The 18900-nt window shown below is 57.4% G+C and overlaps 1 protein-coding gene across 2 annotated transcripts; it reads left to right on the top strand.

The window, feature by feature from the left end:
- The first annotated feature begins 269 nt into the window (after positions 1–269).
- Positions 270–18130, top strand: SLTM (SAFB like transcription modulator). 2 transcript variants are annotated; one of them, XM_077317931.1, is made up of 21 exons: positions 270–514; positions 1765–1852; positions 3010–3074; positions 3591–3761; positions 4712–4759; positions 5812–5836; positions 7164–7641; positions 8221–8270; positions 9836–9948; positions 11666–11815; positions 12365–12474; positions 12866–12942; positions 13381–13475; positions 13782–13945; positions 14310–14490; positions 14778–14902; positions 15190–15363; positions 15759–16073; positions 16470–16608; positions 17150–17307; positions 17498–18130. In XM_077317931.1, exons 1-21 carry the CDS (start codon positions 308–310, stop codon positions 17604–17606), a joined length of 3042 nt encoding a protein of 1013 aa, XP_077174046.1. In that variant the 5' UTR covers positions 270–307; the 3' UTR covers positions 17607–18130. The 2 variants fall into 2 exon arrangements, with proteins under 2 accessions (XP_077174046.1, XP_077174044.1); XM_077317929.1 differs by having other exon boundaries at positions 271–514; positions 12866–13026.
- The last annotated feature ends 770 nt before the right edge of the window (positions 18131–18900 follow it).

Below are 18900 nucleotides of genomic sequence, written 5' to 3'. Positions count from 1 at the left end.
CTTCGGGCTTACACGTGCAGGGCGTCACTTGGGAACGCGCCTTCGCGGGGCCTCTGCCGGCGGCGGCCAATCATCGACTGCTCCGCCGCGGTGGGCGGGGCCACGGGTCTCGCAGGGAGGGGCGTGGCGTGATGACGAGCCTGGAGCGCCGGCGGCGCCCAGGGACGCTCCCCGCGCCTGCGCGACTCGCCGCCGCCCGTCCCAGCGCGCCTGCGCCGCCTGCATCCGGGTCCCCGCCGCGCGCCGCCAGGGGGCGTGGCGCCGCCGCCCCCACATCGTGCGTGAGGCGAGAGGAGCGAGTCGCAAAATGGCCGCCGCGCCGCTGGGGCCCGTCGCGTCCTCCGCCGCCGCCGCCGCCCTCGCCCTGCCGGGCCCGCCCGCCGCCGCCGCCGCCGCGCCCACCGAGAGCAAGAAGATCGGCGACCTGCGCGTCATCGACCTCAAGTCCGAGCTCAAGCGGCGCAACCTGGACGCCGGCGGGGTCAAGACCGTCCTCATCGCCCGCCTCAAGCAGGTCAGCCCCCAACCCCCCACCCACACCCACCCCCCCACCGACCCCCGGGCCCCACATGGAGCAGGAGGAGGAGGAGGAAGGCCTCGCAGCAGGCCTCGCAGGGAAGGACGCGGCTTTCCAAGGGGGGGGCTCCAGACTGGCGCGCCAGATGCCCAGGGACTACAAGGCCCATGAGCCCCTGCGAGTGCCACAGTGTGCCCCTCCCCCCCGCAGCAAGTGGGGAAACGTCACGAAGGGAAATGGGGGGGGTGGCGGCAGGGGACAGGCCAGGGCGGCCAAACGGGGTGTGTGCTTTCCCCCCCCCCCCTGGTAGAGGTGGAAGCTCTGGCCCTGTGGGGGGGGGGGGCTGGTAGAAATGCGAGGAAGGTCTTGGGGGGGGGAACCCACGTCCTGGAAGAGGTTTTTGGACCTATGGTGAGAGTGTTGGGACAATCCGAAGGGCAAAATGGAAATTGGGTGTGTGTCTGTGCGTGGAAGGAAGGGGAAATACGCCTGCCCGTTCTGCAATGCTAGTGCCAAGAGGCTGGCTAGATTAACAGTTTTAATAAATAAATAAATAATGTATTATTAATAATAAAAATAAATAAACAAAAATCTCTGCTATCTATATGATATGTGATAGACTAGAGAGAGGTTTTTGGATCGGTAGTTGTTATTTGCTAAATGTTTATGGGTCCCATTTGGCTGGGTCCCATATGATAACGTCAAAAGACATTACAGATGGATATAGGAACAGCTACGTGATAAACTAGAATTTGTTACTTTCAGAGGCTTTTTTGTTTGTTTGAGAGGCCTTAATATCTGTACACTAGGAAGTCTTGAGCAATTTTGAGTTTTGTCCCACTGCATGTTGTAAAATTCCTTGGATGTCCTCTTCCTGATTTGTAAATTCTTCAGCATTTTACTGTTACAAGGTTATGTTTGGTAGCATTGCTATGGTTAAAACTAGTAAAGTAAGAAGATGGCTACTCATTTGACTCTTACTCTGAGAAATGGTGCCCGGTGATCTCACCTGGTTCAGCCATTCTTGAGAATAGTGAGTTAAATTTCTCTCTGGTCTGCATTCTCAGGCGGAAGTGTATTCGGGGGGGGGGTATTATTTTTGAAGCTGCTCATCAGAAAGGCAGTGAATTGCTTTTTTGTCACTTGGAATAATATTTGGCTAACAGTATGTGCCTCAAAGCCAAATCATAATGAATTCATGTGTGAGGTTGGTCGGTCTCACTAGTTCTCCTTGTGTTTTGTCTTAGGCGATTGAAGAGGAAGGAGGAGATCCAGATAACATTGAAATAGCTGTCACAGCTGATACTCCGAACAAGAAACCAACAAAAGGAAAAGGTTAAAACTTGTTTCTGAAAACTCTTGCCATTTTTTTTAATAAGCATTTATTGATTTGAGAAGCTGAGTCAATGCCTTCCCAGAATAGCCAACGAGCTGGTCTTTGCTGCCATTGTAACTCTGCCTCGGAGTCTTTATTTACATCCTGGGTTTCTCTGAACTAAAACACAGAGCTAGCTAGCATCCATAGGCTGAGTTTGTGTTGCTGGTTGCATCTAGCTTTCGGTTGCTGTTGTGTTTTCTATTCTGTGCCGTGTTTCATTCTCAAGGCTACTTACATTTTAAAAATCAGTTATGGAGCCAAGCGATACTATATCACCAATACTATGCTTCTTACATTTCTCAAACTTAAGCATCTGGCTGCCCTTGAGGGATGTGATGAAAAAGTATGAGTAGTATGCTAAATGATTGTGCTGAATGCACTGGTGGTCATTTATCCCACTGCAGGCTATGCTAATGGAACAATGAGAGTTGAAAGACGGACTAGCACAACTCAGTGCCACGTCACGTTAATTAATGCTGCGCAGTTGTGTGTGGAATTGCAAAGTTTGCTAGGTTTGAAATTGGCCAGTCAGGCTTTCAGCAGAGGCCGAAGTATGACTACAGGAAGAGAGATCTCCAGCATTTCTCCCTCAGAGGGGTGACTGTTTCATTGTGTGACCTTGCTGGCATGAGTCGGTGGGCTGGCACTTAACTGCAGCTGTTCAGATAAATTGTTCTTCCGAAGTGGGTGGAGTGCTGTGTTGTGCCCGTTGAGTGTCAAGGGCTAACAGGAGTGCTTCTATATCACTGTGTCAGAACAGAGTGCAGGTTTACTTGGATAGTGTGTGCTCTTGATCAGGAGTGTGTGTGCATGGGTGCGGATTAGCACTTGGCCCTCTTGGGGCAGTGTAAAGGCAATTCAAATCAAATTATCCCGTAGGGGGTTGGTGCCTTTCCTAAACAGGGAGCACCAGCCATGTTGTATCTGTATTTTGATTTCCAACTCCTCTGAGCCTCCAGGGGAGAGCGGTGTATAAATATGAGAGAGAGAGAGAGAGAGAGAGAGAGAGAGAGAGAGAGAGAGATTTAGTAGGCAGTGGCCCAATTTTGTCATTGGCCAGGTGTGTGCTTCCCAAGCCAATCCAAAGTGGTCATTAGCATGCCCTTTTCTTTAGGAAAGAAGCAGGAAGCGGATGAGCTGAGTGGTGATGCTTCAGTGGAAGACGACTCCTTGGTCAAGGTAATGCTGTGAGAATTTAACCACCAACCTCCAGCCCTCTTTCTGCCAGCGTGGCAGCTGTCCAGCGTGGTCTTCAAGGCAAGAGACCGTGATGGTCTTCTTCCCACATGCTGACGAGGCCCGGCTGTGCTTTGCTTCCAAAACCTGACAGGAATGGGCCAGCCTGGCTCTCCAGTTGAGGGCAGAACCCTCCTCATGAGGAACAAATTACATGGATCTAATCAGGATGGCTCCTCTTTGCATGGGTTGCTGTACAAAGGCAACTCAGTGTATTCTCGCTCATACGTCGTCGTGATCTTGCAATTGGTCACTTTCCCAGTTATGCAAGTAGGGGACTTAACTCAGTGGGGGAGAGCCTGTGATCAAGTTACCCGCTACCCAGGGGTGACCGGGCTAAAGCTTGAGAGTGTGAGCTTGTCAGTAGATAGCGAGGAGCCCCTCTTTCTAGCTGGACCTTGTTTGGAGAGCTGCCGATGCTGCCCTTGTGTGTTATTGAGCCATCTTCCTATTTGAAAGGAGGGGGAGCTGGAAGCTCAAGAGGCAAGTGACCAGGATGGGAATGATGAATTGAAAGACTCTGAAGAATCTATGGAGAACGACGAGGATTCCTCAGCCTCAAAGCCGTCACGTCCCGCAGAAAAGAAGAAAACTCATTCAAGGCGGACAGAGAAGGACTTGGGAAGCCAGGTATGCTCCAGAAACGCCTTGAGTGGAATGTTGGAAGGGCATCCGAAAAATTCACACCTTTGAGACTAGTTTTAAAATGCATTATTTGTGTGTGTGTGTTTCTCACAGCCAGCAACTCACTTTGAGACCCCATTAAAGCTGCTGAAATACTGTTTAAAATAGAATGTAAAAATTACTTGGGAAAGGCTACCTCAGCAGGATCTGAACTGGTAGTTGAGAAGAAGAAGGCTCCCTTGGAGACAGCCTGTGTGGCAGTAACCCCCCCCCCCCCCGATTGGCTGGGAATTAATTTTCCCCGTTCCGCCTTGTTGCCTTTGGATCCAACGATGGTGTTGATGTTCCCATTGGAAATCTCCTCCTCCTCTGCTGCTGCTGCAGCATTGCATAGAGAGGTGCTGGGAGGCCCTTCAGCATTCGTGTGGGTGGAGAGTTAAATTGCTGTCTCTCCTGGGCTTGGCAGGAGGCCCGCCTGTGCGCTGCGTGGCCTTTGGTGTAAAGTTACGGAGTGAAGCTGTGGCTCAGCTTGAGGAGGGTTTCGCTCTCACGCCCAGTGCCCTTCCCTTTGCCAGTGGGCACTGGTGGCTGCAGCATTTCGTTAACCAACCAGCTCCATTTTGTGTCATTTTGTTTATTATTTATTAATAATTCGGCCTCTAGGCTGCTGCTCCTGGCCTGCCAGTTTGTGGGATCTTACAATGTAAACTACAACACAGGGATCAAAATACCTTATTAACCCCCCCCCCACACACACACACACACACACGGCATTCCTGGTTGAAGCGGACGGCAGAGTTCCCAGGTGTCTCCGAAGGCCTCTCCTCAGTTGAGTGGCTTTCCCAGCTAGCGCCTGGCCCACCCGTCTCAGCTGGTCAGCGTCTGCTGTCCTGGAAGCAGCAAGTGTTGGGAGGTCCAAGCCAGCCTAGTCAGCGTGTCTCGGTTTTTCTCCTCAGGGCACTGATGCTCAAGATGCGGACGACGAAAGCTTTGCTCCTGGTCAAGTAAGTTTCCACGCCGCCGCCTCAAAGCCGCTTAGCAAGCAAGCGGGCCACAGTTGCCTTCCCCCGGAAGGGAAGCGGCTGGGCTGGGCCGAAGCGCAAGATCTCATTGCAGTACAGAAAAGCTTCGTAGGCCTGTAGATGCACTGGTGTCTTGATAGCAAAGCTCTGAGCTGCTTGATAAGAAAGGGAACTGCTAAGAGCTGTAAAAAAAAAAAACCCTCTAAACAGAACAAAAACAACGGGTAAGAGAATACCTTGTCAAAGTTGAGGACATAAATGGTCTTCAGAAAGAACCCCCGAATGACTCTGTGGCACTCTGCCTGAGCCTTACTCGAGGGAAGAGAAGCTGCGGTCTCCTCCTGTCCCTCGCGAGGCATAGCCTGCAGGTTAGCAGCTGTCCCAGGAATCCCCTCGGAGGCGTTTGCGGCCGTCAGTCACTAAGCCAGCCTGCCTCGCCACAGTAAGCTGCCAGGCTTGAGGGCAGCGGCAGTCCCCACACAGCAACTCATGTGTGTTGCCATCAATGCCCCGTGCTCCTTGCTGTGTCCGCCTCAGCTCTGTACAGGAGGGGATGTGGCTGGTGGGCCAATTCAGACTGATAAAAAGGCCCTTTGAGGCAGCAATCCCCTGGCAGTCCCAGGCCCCTCCTGCCAGCCAGTTTGTGGGGCTGCAGGGCTTTCCCCCTCAGGCCATTTGTGTTTGGGGTTCCTTCATTATCTGCCTCCTTGAGTCACTGTGAGGGTTCTCAGAAATAGAATTTGCATCTCAGGCCCGTTGCGTGGGGAAAGCAGGAGGGACCCTTCCTTGCTGGGCAGCGAGTCTGCCGTTTCAGCAGGGTGACAGCTGAAGGTCTGTAAAGTCGTTTGAGCCAGACTCTTGGCTGAGGTGCAGAGTATTGCCTACCTTTTAAAAAAAATGTAGTCTGTGCTAACAGTGCAAAAGGCAAGCCGTGGAGCTTTCCTGTCCTTTGCTCCATGTCTGTATTATTATAGCTGGTCTCCCTGCTCTGTTTACAGAGAATGGTAAACAGTGGATTTTTTTCTGACTTGCAGGATGGAGAAGAAGAGAATGAGAGAGGTATGTTTTGGGGTCCAGCACAATTCAGAATGCTCTACTACATTAGAGGTTGCTTTTTAGAAATGGCAGACACGGCAGCTGTGAGCACCTCTCCCGGGGACGGTGGTTGGATCCGTGCTCTCACCCGGCTTTTGCTTAAATTGCGCACACACACACACTCACACACACACACACCAGTTCTCTCACAATCTGCTTGATCCATGCGTTCGGCCTACCAGGTGCCGTAAAGGAGCCCAGGTCCCAAATACCTGGGCGTGAGTCTTTTAGGTACGGTAAGTCTTGATGTGTATGCTTGCGTTGCACTGCAGTAACCGCTAGGTGCCCTCTTGGGAACGGAACGCTCTACAGGAGGGAATCCAGGAAGCCATTCAAATGTGGACAGCCCTCTGCTTTCTCCTGCACTGGCTAATTCAGCGTCATGCTTCGTGGTCTCCAGCGAGATCTGCTAACACATGGAAGGAGGAGTCTGCTCACTTGTGCCTTTCCCAGCTACCCTGCGGAGCACCGCCACAGACAGCGCCGCCTAGCCAAGAAGGGCCCACGCCCTCAAGGACCCTTGCGCACGGACGGACTAAAGGACACGGGATTGCTGTGACTCGACGGCTGGAGTCACGAAGGGGGAGCACGCTTGGCCTTTCCGAGGAATCCCGCAGCAGCAGCAGCAGCAGCAGCCTCTTCGGGCCAGGCGAGAATGCTGCCAGAGGCCCTCCAGGGAGGACTGGGAGAAGGGACCCCTGTGCACGCTCCATGAAGACCAGTGAACTTGGGCCCCACGTTGGTGCCGTGCTGAATGCAGGCGACTTCTGCAGCGGCACCGTGGCTGGCAAGGACAGAAGAAGGGAGGGACGATGGTGCAGGAAGGACCGAAGAAGGGACAATGGTGCAGCTGTGGAGGATTTGGCTCCTGAGCACTGGGCTGCCGGAAGGATTCTGGGAGAGGAACAGCCTTGTCTGCCAGGGACATCTGGGAACGTTGCTCCCGAGCCAGGAAGACGTGCGCCCACTTTGCCCACGGCCGCCTGTTTCCGAAGCCAGGCACTTGTCCTGAAGAACAGGGGTCCTGTGGATGGAGCCTGCCCGTGGCCGGACTCCTGGTCGGCTTTCGGTGCTTGTGTCTAGGAAATTGATTTGCCATGAAGAATGCGCGGTCCTGGGTAAAGGATCAGTTTGTGTGTTAATGCCCCCCCCCCATGTGTTTTTCCTCCTAACCTTCCATCCGTTCTAATAACAGGCTTTGTATTTTTCTAGGTCCTCTTCTAGCTGTGTGCATATGAAAAATGTTTAAACTTCTTGTTTTGCCATATTTATTCCTGTTGAATCCTCTTAGATAAAGCAGGTTCTGGTGATGGCACACAAGAAGTATCTAAGCCTCTTCCCTCAGAAGAGAGCCTGGCCGAGGCCGATCAGTCGGCTCACGAAGAGGCGGAAGCGGAAGCAAACACGTCTGGGAAAGAAGCCGAGGACGATAACATATCGGTAACCGTCCAGGCCGAAGACGCCATCACGCTGGACTTTGATGGCGATGACCTTCTCGAAACAGGTAAAAATCTGAAAATTACAGATTCAGAAGCAAGTAAGCCAAGAGACGGGCAGGATGCCCTGGCCCCAGGCCTGGAGAAGGAAGGCAAGGACTATGAGATGACTGCGAACCATCAAGATGGCAAGAAGGAAGGCGGCCCGAAGGGGGAGCCTGTCAAGAAAGAAGGCCGGGAAAGCTCAAAGAAGGCAGAATTGGGAGACAAAGACAACAAGGATTCTTTGAAGAAAGGTCCCTCGGCCGCTGGGGCCGCTGGTCAAGCAAAGAGGTTTGTCTTTCTATGTCCGTTCTTTAAGGTACCTGCCAGCATTCAAATAAGATCACTCTGCATTGTGGGGGTAGCAGCAAGACCCTTGTAATTAGTCTCTTATGCTCCTGCCTGTAAAAATATGTATTGACGGCCATAAGTTACCAGTGTTTAAAAAAAAAAAAAAAAATCGGGATCTTCGTTATATTCTTTATCCTGCTGATTGCTTTGGCGAATTGACAGCATATTATTTTTTTTTTCCAAGTAGTCAAGTTTTAAGTACCCTTGTGATGATGGTATTGAACAACTCTCAGTTCTAAGAGCACCAAAAATGAAGCCAAGTCCCAGTCCAGAATGTGGAGAAGATTGCCATATGTCCACTGAATAGAAATTGTCAGAAAAATCTAAATCTTCAGGCCTCCTGGGGAAAAAATCAGTGCAAGAAGCCTTGATGAGGGGGAAAACTCGCCCTCCCTCCACTTCCAGTCCAGCCCTCGCTCACTTCCTTACCTTTTTGAAACGGTTTGCTTGAATAGTGTAAGGTTCTCGGCCAGGGAACGGCACGTGTTCAATTTGCTCTGATCTTTTTCTCCCTTCCAGCTCCACTAAGGAATCTAAAGACAGCAAGACGACCTCAAAGGACGACAAAGGTAACGAACGGGCCCCTTCCCTCCGAGAGCCGGGGTCGAGGCACGGGGAGAGCTTTCTGTCCAGTCCCGCACTTCGGAGCAGGGCTCCTACTCGGGGGTTTTCTTTCTCCATGCACGGGATCCCGAGCGGGTGCAAACAGTCTCCAGTTTTCTGAGAGCTCTGAAATAGCTGTCAGACCCTCCTTGGTAGCTGTCTCTAGGGCAGCCTTTTTTAACCTCTTGACCCTGGAGGAGCCCCTGAAATCATTCTTCAGGTTTCGAGGGGGCCCGGAAATGATGTCAACTCCCCCCCCCCTAGTGACATTGCCACCTGTGTTAATGGGCAGGCTTGGGGGGGGGGCAGGAGGTGGGTTAAAGTGGGAGTAGGCATGCAGGCCCTGCCCCCCCCCCAGGGGCAGAAACCACACCGGAGGGGGGGGGGAAGGTTGCCGTGGACGTGACCGGTTCCTCAGCTTGTGGCCGAGTCTATGAAGGCAGCAGTGGGGGAGGGTGGCAGACCCCCAGATTGGGACTGGCCTTCTCATTTGCAGCTTCTCACACTTCAGATTTTCCTCTCTTGACTTGGGAGGTTTCACAGGCATCTGTGAGTGTTCTCGTTTCCGTTCCTGAGAGGATCTCTGGAGGGTGTTCCTACCTCTCTTTCTCCTCTCAGCAGTCGTGTTTGGGCAGATAGCGGGAGGGAAATCAACCCCATGGAGAACCTGATCTCAGACTTTTCAGAATATTTTTACTTGTTTACATCATTAATCATCCGCCTTTTTTCACTTGAACTCGGGGTGGCTTACAGGGCTGGATTGACAGGCTGGGCCGTTCAGCAAACAGCGAGAGAGCATTTGGGTCATAGAACCCACCAGGAATCTAAAGCTAGAAGTGAAACAAAGCATAAGTCTTAAAATGACAGATTACATTATATGAGAACTACAGAGTGGGACGCAGGTTTCAGGAAACTAACCCCAGCAGCATAGACCACACCCCCTAATAACTTCCCTAAGTAGCTTTGTGAATTTTAGTAGAGTGCAGGTCAACTGCCTGCCCTAGAAAGGCTCCTTTCCATATATCGAGAGAGAGAGAGAGCGATCCTCCAGGGCAGCATAAAGGGGGAAGTTGAGGGGCTGCTGCAACACTGCTAGTTCCGAATGAAGCCGAAAGCCACTTCCTTTGGAAGGATAGTTGTCCTCGCTATATTAATGGCCCAGTGGCTAATCCTGGTTTTCAAAATCCCCTTGACCCCCTCGGCATGACTTCACAGACGGTCCCTGATGGGCTTGCTTTGGGGGAAAGAGGCTTCATGTCCCAAGAGAGGCTGTTGTGAGGGACCCAGGGCTGGGCAACAGGCGTTTCTCAGGAAGCAATTCCGGCCGGCCGGTGGTTAATTTGCGGCTGCCGTTGCTTCAGAGACGTGCGTACAGCACGCTTCCTTTCTGCCTGCTCTGGAGAAGTAGCCGCTCCCCACCTCCGTGCCCTGCTCCGTCCGAGCTAGTTGTAGCGCAGAGGGCCTGCCTGCCTGCCTGCCCCATGAGTGCGCACAGGACGGTTGAAACCTTCTCTTGTGGCCTCCCTTGCAGGCAGCGGCAGCAGCGGTAGCAGCGGCAGCTCGACTCGGAACCTGTGGGTGAGCGGCTTGTCCTCCAACACCAAAGCCGCTGACTTGAAAAACCTCTTCGGCAAGTACGGGAAGGTACGGCTTCACCTCACCAGCTCTTCAGCGGAGCATGGCCCAGACCGAGCCCTGTGGCTGAACTGGGGGGTATTTTTCCTTCCTGGGGCCCAGCAGCGGCTGCTCCGTGGGGGCTCGGGGGCTGATCTCTTCATGGTGTATCTCGCGATCTGTCGTGGGCTAGGGAGGCTGGCTGCTGACCTGTAGCAAACTAGTGCTTCTCCTGTTCAGACACTTCTCCGAAAGAGGTACCAAAAGAGGCAGGTTTCTGCAAGGGAAGGTACCTTGTGGGAGGAGAGTTTGGTGCTCTTGGGGCAGCTATAGAGAAGGTCCTGCTAGGAATGGATTACTTGTTGGACCACCGGTGGTGACATCCTGAGCCGATCTCCGTATCTCAAGCTTCACATTAGAGGAGCTTCCTCTGTCCCAAAGTGCTTGGGCCTTTCGAAGTCCAAGCCAGCGCTTCAAGAGAACCCTGGCCGCTAGCTCCAGCAGTCACATTTGGGCTCAAAGAAGGCATCTGAGGAGTCTTCAAAGGCCGGCCCCATAGACAGGGCCTTGCTGCAGTCTAGCCTGAGGATTACTGAAGCCAGTGTGACTGGCAGGACCAGACGAACTCCAGGAGGACTGCAGCTAATAAACTGGACAACCTACAGCTGCTTGCTGACCACCACCACCCTTCCAACCTGAGTCTTGACGGGAAGCAGGACCTCATCCAGAACATCAGCCGAAGCCCAGTGGTCGTTCCTGAATACATGCGCACCCTCCCCCCCCCTTCGCTGCTGCGGCCAAGAAGTAGTGAGCCTGTGGGGGCAGCACCCTCCCTCCTCGCGGCCTCGCCCACTCCAGGGGCTTCGTGCAGGCGGCCGAGGGCACTGGGGACGTGGTGGAGCCTTCCTGGCCCTGGAGGCCAGGGGAAAGGTCAGCCTTCTGGGCTCTGCAGCAGCATCAGCCTCCGCCAGCTTCGTGTCTTCAAGGGTGCTGAAAGCGGCAGTTGAGAAGAAGACCTTTGGCCAGCCTTCTTCCACCCTTGGACTGGGCGGGGGGGGGGGGAGCCTCTTGGAGCGGTGGCCGTCCCCCTCAGAGAAGAAGTGGGTGCAGAAGAAGTTAGGGGCAGGAGGCAGCCAATCAGTCCATCGAGGAGGAGGAGGAGGAGAGCAGGGCCTGCAGAGCAGCCGGGGAAGAGGCTCCAGAGACGCCTGTGGATGTCGGCTCAGCTTCAGGGAATGGCCGCGGGACCCCTGCTCTAAGCCGGCTACGGCAGTTTCATTACCAGAATCTGGCTGAGAAGGACCAGGATAATGGGATTCATCCAGGGGAATCTGGACTTCGCAATCAAGTCCCTCGGGCCCAGTACAGGCCTAAAGCTACCCCCACTGGGCGTGCCCCAGAGTCTCCCAAGGGTTTTAGGCCGCAGCTTTCCTGCTGCTGCTGACAGGACCTGTGTCCTCCTCCCGCGAGGGAGTGCAGCCGCCTCAAGTGTTCTCGCTGTTCAGGTCCCTTCTGGCCCACCTCAGTAGCCAGGAAGGGGAAGGCTCCTGCTTGCTAGAGGCCAGCCTAACGTCTATCTACACTTGCACACGTTGAAATGCCTGCAGTGCCAGTGAGTGGTCTTTTCCCCTCCCCCCTCTTAAAGGAGCCCCTGCATTCTGGGGGCCTCACCCTGGCGCTGCCATCCAGGCAGGAGAGCAGCAGCGTGGCAGAGGGGTTGGCCTAAGCCTTTGGTGTCTGTCCCTAGGTCCTGGCTGCGAAGGTGGTCACCAATGCCCGGAGCCCCGGCGCCAAGTGCTACGGCATCGTGACCATGTCCTCCAGCACAGAGGTGGCCAGGTGCATAGCCCACCTTCATCGGACAGAGCTGCACGGGCAGCAGATCTCTGTGGAGAAAGTAGGTGTGCCGCTGCCTGGCCGGCGAGGAACGCGGTGTGGCGTGGGGGGGAGAGAGGCCCATTGAACCGAGCCCCCCTTCCCCATAGGGCAGCCATGAGTCAGTTCGCCTGTCCGTCCACCCGCCCATAAGGCACTCCTGGGAAGTCGTCACGGCTTGGCCTGTTCGGGGCTTTGAGGGTAGGGGCTGCCGGGTATTGGGAGGAGAAGAACCAGACTGAATGGGCACAAACAGGCCAGGCCAGTCTGCTGCCTCTGGGGGGGTGGGGTGATTTGGGGCTGGCTCTGGTGTGCCTGCGTACGGCCAGCACCCCCCTGGGGGTGGAGGGGTTCTCCACGTTTCCTCCGAGGCCCCAGGGTTCTCTCCAGCCACCTCCCACCCTAAGAGCCAAGCAGCAGCAGCAGCAGCAGCGGGGCTGGACGTGGGGCAAGACGGCTGAATTGGAAGCTGGTGGTTTGGGGTCTGAAGACTGAGCTGCCCGGCCTGGCCTGGCCTGGCCCGGCAGTCTGTCCGCCACCCGCCCGTCACAGGCCCCCTTTGGAACGGCAGGTGAAAGGCGACCCATCCAAGAAGGAGCTGAAGAAGGAGAGCGACGAGAAGTCTGGCTCGGGCAGGAACCCCGGAGAGAAGAAGGCGGCCTCGGGAGACAAAGCCAGCAAGTAAGCGCCCTCGGCCCCTTCCGGCTTTGGCGGGGGGACGCCCCCCCCTCCCGGCAGTGGAGGAGCAGAGCAGGCCGCTCTGCTGGGCAGGAAGCCCCATTGGAATCCCCCCACCCACCCACCCCCTCCCGCCCCAGCTCAGGCCCCACACTGTTGCTCCGCCTCCAGGCAGCGGGAGGGACTGGCCAGCATAGAAGGGAGGGGGGGTGCCCAGCGATGGGTCCCCCGCCAGCAAACGTGTGTGGACAAGAAGGCATAAATGGCTCCCTGCTCTGGCGCCACGGAAGAGGGCGAACGTGGCAGTCGTGCGTGGAGCCCCTTGAGCGCTCGTGACGGTCCTGCCTGCCCCCACCCCCCCGAGCCCTGATCCCGGCTTCCTCCTCCCCAAAAGGGCCCCCTCCAAGAAAGACGACAAGAGATCTGAGAAGTCCGAGAAGAAAGAGAGCAAAGACGGGAAGAGATCTGAAGGTAAAGATGAGAAGAGCAGTAACGGAGCAGCCAGCGGCCCTGCCCAAGAGCCCGCCAAGACACCCGAAGAGAAGAAGCGACCCAGTAGGCATTCCGGCTCTTTCCACACACCCCTGCGGCTCAGCTTCCAGGCAGGGTGGCCTCCGCCTGGGGAGGGGTTGGTGCTGCCTGTTCCCGCAGCCTTCGGGCAGTCCGGCCCGCAAGGGGCTCCAGGGGCTCCCTTCTTGCCTCCCCTCCCTCCCTGCAAGCGTGGCTGGGGCTTCTGCCATACTCCCCCCACACACACAGGCCTCGTGTTCTGCGACCCGCTCCGGGTGAAGCACTGCCTTAGAAAGCCAGGCTGCCCTGCCCTAGTGCATAGTGCGCATAGGCCTAGCCAAGAGCCCGGCTTCTTTGGTGATGCGTGTGTGTCTTGCCTCCCCCTGCCCCCCCCCCCAGGTGTGAAGAAAAGCCCCAGTCACATGGTCGTCCTGGATCAAACAAAGAGAGACCAAGTGTACCCTCGGCCGTTTCGAAGGGGGAGGTTTGAAAAGGTCAGTGGTGCTCTTGCTTTCCTTCAGGCTCCTCGTGCGGCAAGGAGGGGGGCAGACACCCCCCGTGGAAAGGCACTGCAGCCCTGCTCTGCTAGTGAGGCCGCTGCGGTGGGAACAAGAGTGGGGCACAGAAAGCATTTTCCATCGATGGGGGAAGGGCAGAGCTCTTGAGCATCGTGGAGGGAGAGTGGGGTGGGTGAGCTGTGGGGCCCCAAAGCAGGGGTTCTTGGGCCACATGCTGGAAGCCCTGCTGGAAGCCCACGAGCAGGCCCCTCTCACTCCGGCGTTGCCAAACCCTCTCCCCAGCCCCAGTTCTTAAGGACCAAAGAGCGCTTTTTCCAAAACAAGATGAAGTTCCGAGACTACAGAGCCCGGAAGAACATCTTGCCCTTTGAGAAGATGAAGGAGCAACGCATGCGGGAGCACATGGTGCGCCTGGAGCGGATCCGGCGGGCTGTGGAGCTGCGGAGGTAGGGGCTGGCCCTCCGTCTTGCCGGGGAGGGGTGCGAGGGACCAGGGCCGCGGGCGAGCTGCTCCGTTCCAAAGGTGTGCAGGCGGGGAGCGGAGGGGAGGGGAGCTTCCTGCTTCCCTTAAGGCGTCCCGGGCACACCTGGGCATTAGGGAGGTGTGCGGACTACCAGCAGCCGTAGCCCAGGTTCAAAAGGAAGCAAAGACTGGGGGTTAGATGAGGCCTCCTGCTTTTTGGCTGGCTGCCCTTTTGCCTGCTGACCTTACTGGGGACATCCAGCCGGCGTCCATGGAGGTGCCACTCTTGTGTTTGGTGGGTGAGAGCTTAGATGTCAACCTCTCCCCCCCCCCCCATCCCGCTTGCAGGCGAAGAGAGATCGCTGAGCGGGAGCGGCGAGAGAGGGAGCGCATCCGGCTGATTCGGGAGCGGGAGGAGCGGGAGCGCCTGCAGAGGGAGAGGGAGCGCCTGGAAATCGAGCGGCAGAAGTTAGAGAGGGAGCGCATGGAACGCGAGCGCCTGGAACGGGAGCGCATTCGGATTGAGCAGGTATCGGGCCCCTCCTCCTCCTCCTCCTCCCCGTGTCTTCCCAGGCAGGACGCAGGCTTCCTTGGAGAGGGCCTTTCTGGGGCTCTGCTGCGCATTCTGTCATAAGCCTGGGTGCTCCCCTCTCCCTCCCTCCCTGGGAAGCAGGCTGCAGTCGCACGGGCGATGGCAGTGGGGACTTGCCGCCTCCGCAGTACTCCCCCTGTCCCTGAAGTCAGCAAGCCCAGAGACCCCCACCTCCCCCCAGAGAAGGTTTCTTGACCCGGTGCCTGCGCTCTGTGCCCTGCTAGGAGCGTCGCAAGGAAGCAGAGCGGATCGCTCGAGAAAGAGAAGAGCTTCGGCGTCAGCAGCAACAGCTCCGTTACGAGCAAGAGAAGAGGAATTCCCTGAAACGGCCTCGCGACGTGGACCACAGGTAGCCCTTCCTTCCTTCCTCCCCCCCCCCCCTCCAGAGCTGGCCCCGGCTGCTCGGATCCTCGAGAGGCAGGCGCCGCTGGGCTTGCGCACGGGATGCCTTGGTCTGCCCACCTGGCAGCACAGCTGAGCACCTTGGCATGAAAGGATGCTGGAAGACAAGCATGGGGAGCTGCCAGCGGGGCAGAGGGCAAGGGGGGACCGGTTTGCCCAGCGGTGTTTCAGTGAGGGCCTGGCTGTCGGTCAGCTGGCAGGACCTGTAGCATTTCCCTTCCCTCCTCCTCCAAGGAGAGACGAGCCCTATTGGAACGAAAGCAAGAAGATTTCCTTGGACACCGACGCTCGGTTCAGCCACGGCTCCGAATACAATCGGCAGCAGAACCGCTTCAGTGACTTTGACCACCGGGAGAGGGGCCGATACCCAGAGGGGGCCGCTGTGCCCTCCTCTTCCTCCTTCGACAGGTATGTGTGCCGAGTGAAGGTGGCAGCAGAGGGAACCTGGGGGAAGTAACAGCCAGGGGAAGTGAGTCCGCCCTCTCTTGGCAAGACACAGAAGCAAAGCAGGGGCAGAGGCCTCCAAGGGCTGCCACACAGAGGCAAGCAATAGCAAACCGCCTCTGAAATCTCGGTTGGCCAAGCTGCTGTCCCTCCACAGCACCTCCTACCGAGGGGTCCCAGCCAGCCTCGAGGGGGAGCGTGTCCTGCTGAGCAGCCCCGCCTCATGGAAGGGTGCCTTGCAATGCTGGCCACACGGGGGGCATTTCTTGGGCGTCCCCAGAGTGTGGCCCACGGGGGGGGGGGGGGCTGTTCCCAGGAAGGAGCTGAATGGGACCTGCCCTCTGCCTTGCTGTGGACAGGCGCGAGCGGTTTGTGGGCCAGGGGGACGGGAAAAAGACTCGGCCCACGGCGAGGCGAGAGGAGCCGGGCTTTGAGCGCTACCCCAAGAACTTCAGCGAATCCCGAAGGAACGAGCCCCCCCAGCCCAGGAGCGAACTCCGGGAGACGGACAGGCGGGAAGTGAGAGGGGACCGAGATGACCGGAGGACGGTGATCCTGCACGAGAGGCCGGAGATCCCCCACAGCCGCCACCCGCGGGAGGCCGGGCCCAACCCTGCCCGACAGGCCTCGTGGAAAGGTGAAGGCGGCATCAACCCTGACAAGCGGGACGCCAGGTGAGGGACGCCGCGGGGGGAGGGGGGAGGGGGGGTCCTGCGGGGCTGGCTCTAAGCCAGACCTCCCACAACGGTTTCGGGGCTCTGCCAGCTCTAATCTTTGGCTGAGAACCGTCCAGCTTTTTGATCGCATCAAACCAGGACGCCGGCTGTGGCTCAGCGGCTGAGGACCTGCTTGGCGCTCCGAGAGACCCAGGTCTCCTCCCCTGTTGAAACGACCAGGCACTAAGCCAGGGGAAAGGAAGGCCATTGGCACGGCTCCTTCTTGGCGGCCGAGCATTCCCCCAAGACTCCCGGGGCCAAAACCCCTCATGGTTGGGGGTCCACCGCCCTCACGGATGTCCCTTGAATGTGCCCGGCCTGCCAGAGACTAACAGTTGACCTTGCGTTCTGCAGGGAGAGGCCGGAGAGGCCCAGCAGAGAGGTCTCCGGACATGCCGTGAGAGGCGCTCCCAGCGGGAGCCGCAGCAGCACCTCCGGCTACGGCAGCAGGGAGACGGAGCGAGGCGTGATAGAGCGAGGAAGTGGGGCACAGGTAGGTCCGGGGACTCCCCTCTTGTCCGGCGAGGGGTGCTTCCGCCAAGCCGCTTCACGTGTGCCTGAGATCAAATGTGGGACCTGGTGAGACTTCTCTGAGGGACACTTCCTGAGTGGATTTGGGAGCTCCCCACCTCCTTGGGTGCTCCCTCACGCCCAGGCTGTGCCCTCAAGAAGGCCAGTGGCACCGAAGGGTGTTCAGACAGACACAATAATCATGCGAGGCCTGCTTCTGGGTTGAGCCGTCCTGCAGGCCCTCGCCTGAGCCCAAACTGTCTGTTCCGGGCCGCTTCCATTGGCTGAGTGTCAGTGGGCTCAGAAGAGACGGTGCACGCTGCTCCTGCCTGCCTGCCTGCCGTGTCTTCTGCACCCACAGCCGGTGGGAGGGCGCAGGGTGGCCTTGCATGGCCCAGTCTAACCGCAGAGCCCCCCTTGAGCCCCTGTGTGCAGGCCAGAGGCCAGGCACAAGGGCGGCCGTCAGAGCTTGAGCCCAGGGTCTGGTGTGGTGCCAGGCGAGTGACCGCCCCGGTTCCCCCCAGCACTACAATGAGGACCGTCACGTGGTGGAGCGGCACGGCCGGGACAGCGGACCCAGGAAGGAGTGGCATGGCCCCAGCTCACAGGGCAGCAGCTACCACGACACCAGGCGGATGAGCGACAGCCGGGCAGGAGGCAGCATGATGACGCCACACTCAAGGTACCCCTCCCCTCCCCTCCAGAACGAGGTGTGGGCTTATGCCATTCCCGGCCACATTGGGGCTCTAGAGCAGTGGCTGGACCCCGCTGGGCTTGCTGCTGGTGCTGGGTCCGTGGGAGGAGCGCTGCTGCCTTTGCACTTCCCTAGCGGATCGCCTGGCCCCCAACTCTTCTTTCCCTTGGGCTTCCAGCAATTCTTCCCCCATCAACCGAGTTGTACAGATCACGAGCAATTCCATGCAGCGAGGCAGCGGCTCCGGCTTCAAGCCGTTCAAGAGCGGGCCCCCCCGGAGGTTCTGAGCCCGTCGCGGCGCCTCGGCTTCCAGAGACCCTCTTGGACATCGGCTGTGAGCCAGAAGCCTTGGCTGAAAAGCTTGCGTTTTTTTTAATTTCAACATGATTTCCCCCTCTTTGGGAGGCATTTTAAAACAAGTAAGGCTGGTGGGTTTTGGATAGTTCCTTGTACCTTCGGACGAGTGTCTCCCCCGTAGCCCTCGGAGCACGGAAGCAAGTCAGAACTCGAACCCGTGGCGGCGGCTGTCCTAAAGGAGGGCTCATTTTGTGCCTGTAGTTTAATTTGCCAGCATTAGCTCTGTGGTGTCAGGCTGGGCGACGTAGGTCCTTCTCTCACAGCCCCCTCCCTGACGGAGCTGCCCCCACCCCCCACGCGCCCACTTCGCCACCAGTAGGCACCAAGGTTGGGTCGCTTGCCTGTCCGGGCCTGATGATGTAACCTGTTTTTGCAGAAGTTGTTCCCCAGAGTGACCCTGTGTCCTGGCAGATGTACCCTTTTGAAATAATAAATCTTCATAATCTCTCAAGAACCGCCGGTCGTAGCTGTCTGCAGGAGAGGGTGGGCAGGAGGCGGCGTCCTCCATCTGGCTCGAGGCCAATGGAGTCCCAAAGGAGCCCCACGTCACCCGCGTAAAGGCAGGCTGCAAGACATGCCCCTCCTTGTGTGCTGCCTCGGAGGACGGTTCCTGTCCAGAAAGGGTAGCCCAGAGCTGTGTGTGTGCGTGCTTGACCCGTGAGGGTGAGCTTCTATGCTTCCTTCATCACAAGCGACCCTTTTGGGCCTGCTCTGAGAGCCAGGCTGGATTCCCTGCTCTTCTACTGCAGCCAGCTGGGTGGTCCTGGGCCAGTCCCAGTTCTTTTAGAGCGGATCTCTCAGAGCTCTCCCCCCCACTTGCCTCCCATGATGAGGTCTGTGGTGGGGGGAGATTGCAAGCCGCCTTCAGGTGGTCAGAATTGGGATCCCAAGAGCCACCTCTGCCCACTTTCACTTCCAAGGGAAGACCTTTCCAGTGCAGGAAGGCTGCGTCTGAGTCTAGGAACGAGACCTGCTCCATCCCTGGGAGCAGGAAGCAGCCGCTTGCCGGGAAGAGGGGAGACCCAACCTGAGATGGGGGGAGGGGGTGGGCTCTGGTCAAGGAAGCTGCAGCCTTCTGTGGGCAAGGCCTAGGGAGGTGGCCATGGGGGGCATTAGGCCCAGGAGGAGGTGCCCTGTTCTTCCTGAGCTCAAGGCCACCTGGCCAGGAGGCAAACGGCAGCCCCATCCCACCCCTGCTTGGGTGACCCAGTCTATGGTTTTCAG

This window comes from Paroedura picta, chromosome 18 (assembly GCF_049243985.1).
Source record: "Paroedura picta isolate Pp20150507F chromosome 18, Ppicta_v3.0, whole genome shotgun sequence".
NCBI classification, from domain to species: Eukaryota; Metazoa; Chordata; class Lepidosauria; order Squamata; family Gekkonidae; genus Paroedura; species Paroedura picta.
This window is presented reverse-complemented; position numbering and strand designations above follow the sequence as displayed.

What these genes read in the sequence shown, in the direction of transcription:
- SLTM (XM_077317929.1), top strand. Translation starts at nt 308, where the DNA reads ATGGCCGCCGCGCCGCTGGGGCCCGTCGCGTCCTCCGCCGCCGCCGCC. An exon ending in AAGACGACTCCTTGGTCAAG is followed by an intron (nt 3,075 to 3,590) that starts GTAATGCTGTGA and finishes CCTATTTGAAAG; the next exon opens with GAGGGGGAGCTGGAAGCTCA. An exon ending in AAAGCTTTGCTCCTGGTCAA is followed by an intron (nt 4,760 to 5,811) that starts GTAAGTTTCCAC and finishes TCTGACTTGCAG; the next exon opens with GATGGAGAAGAAGAGAATGA.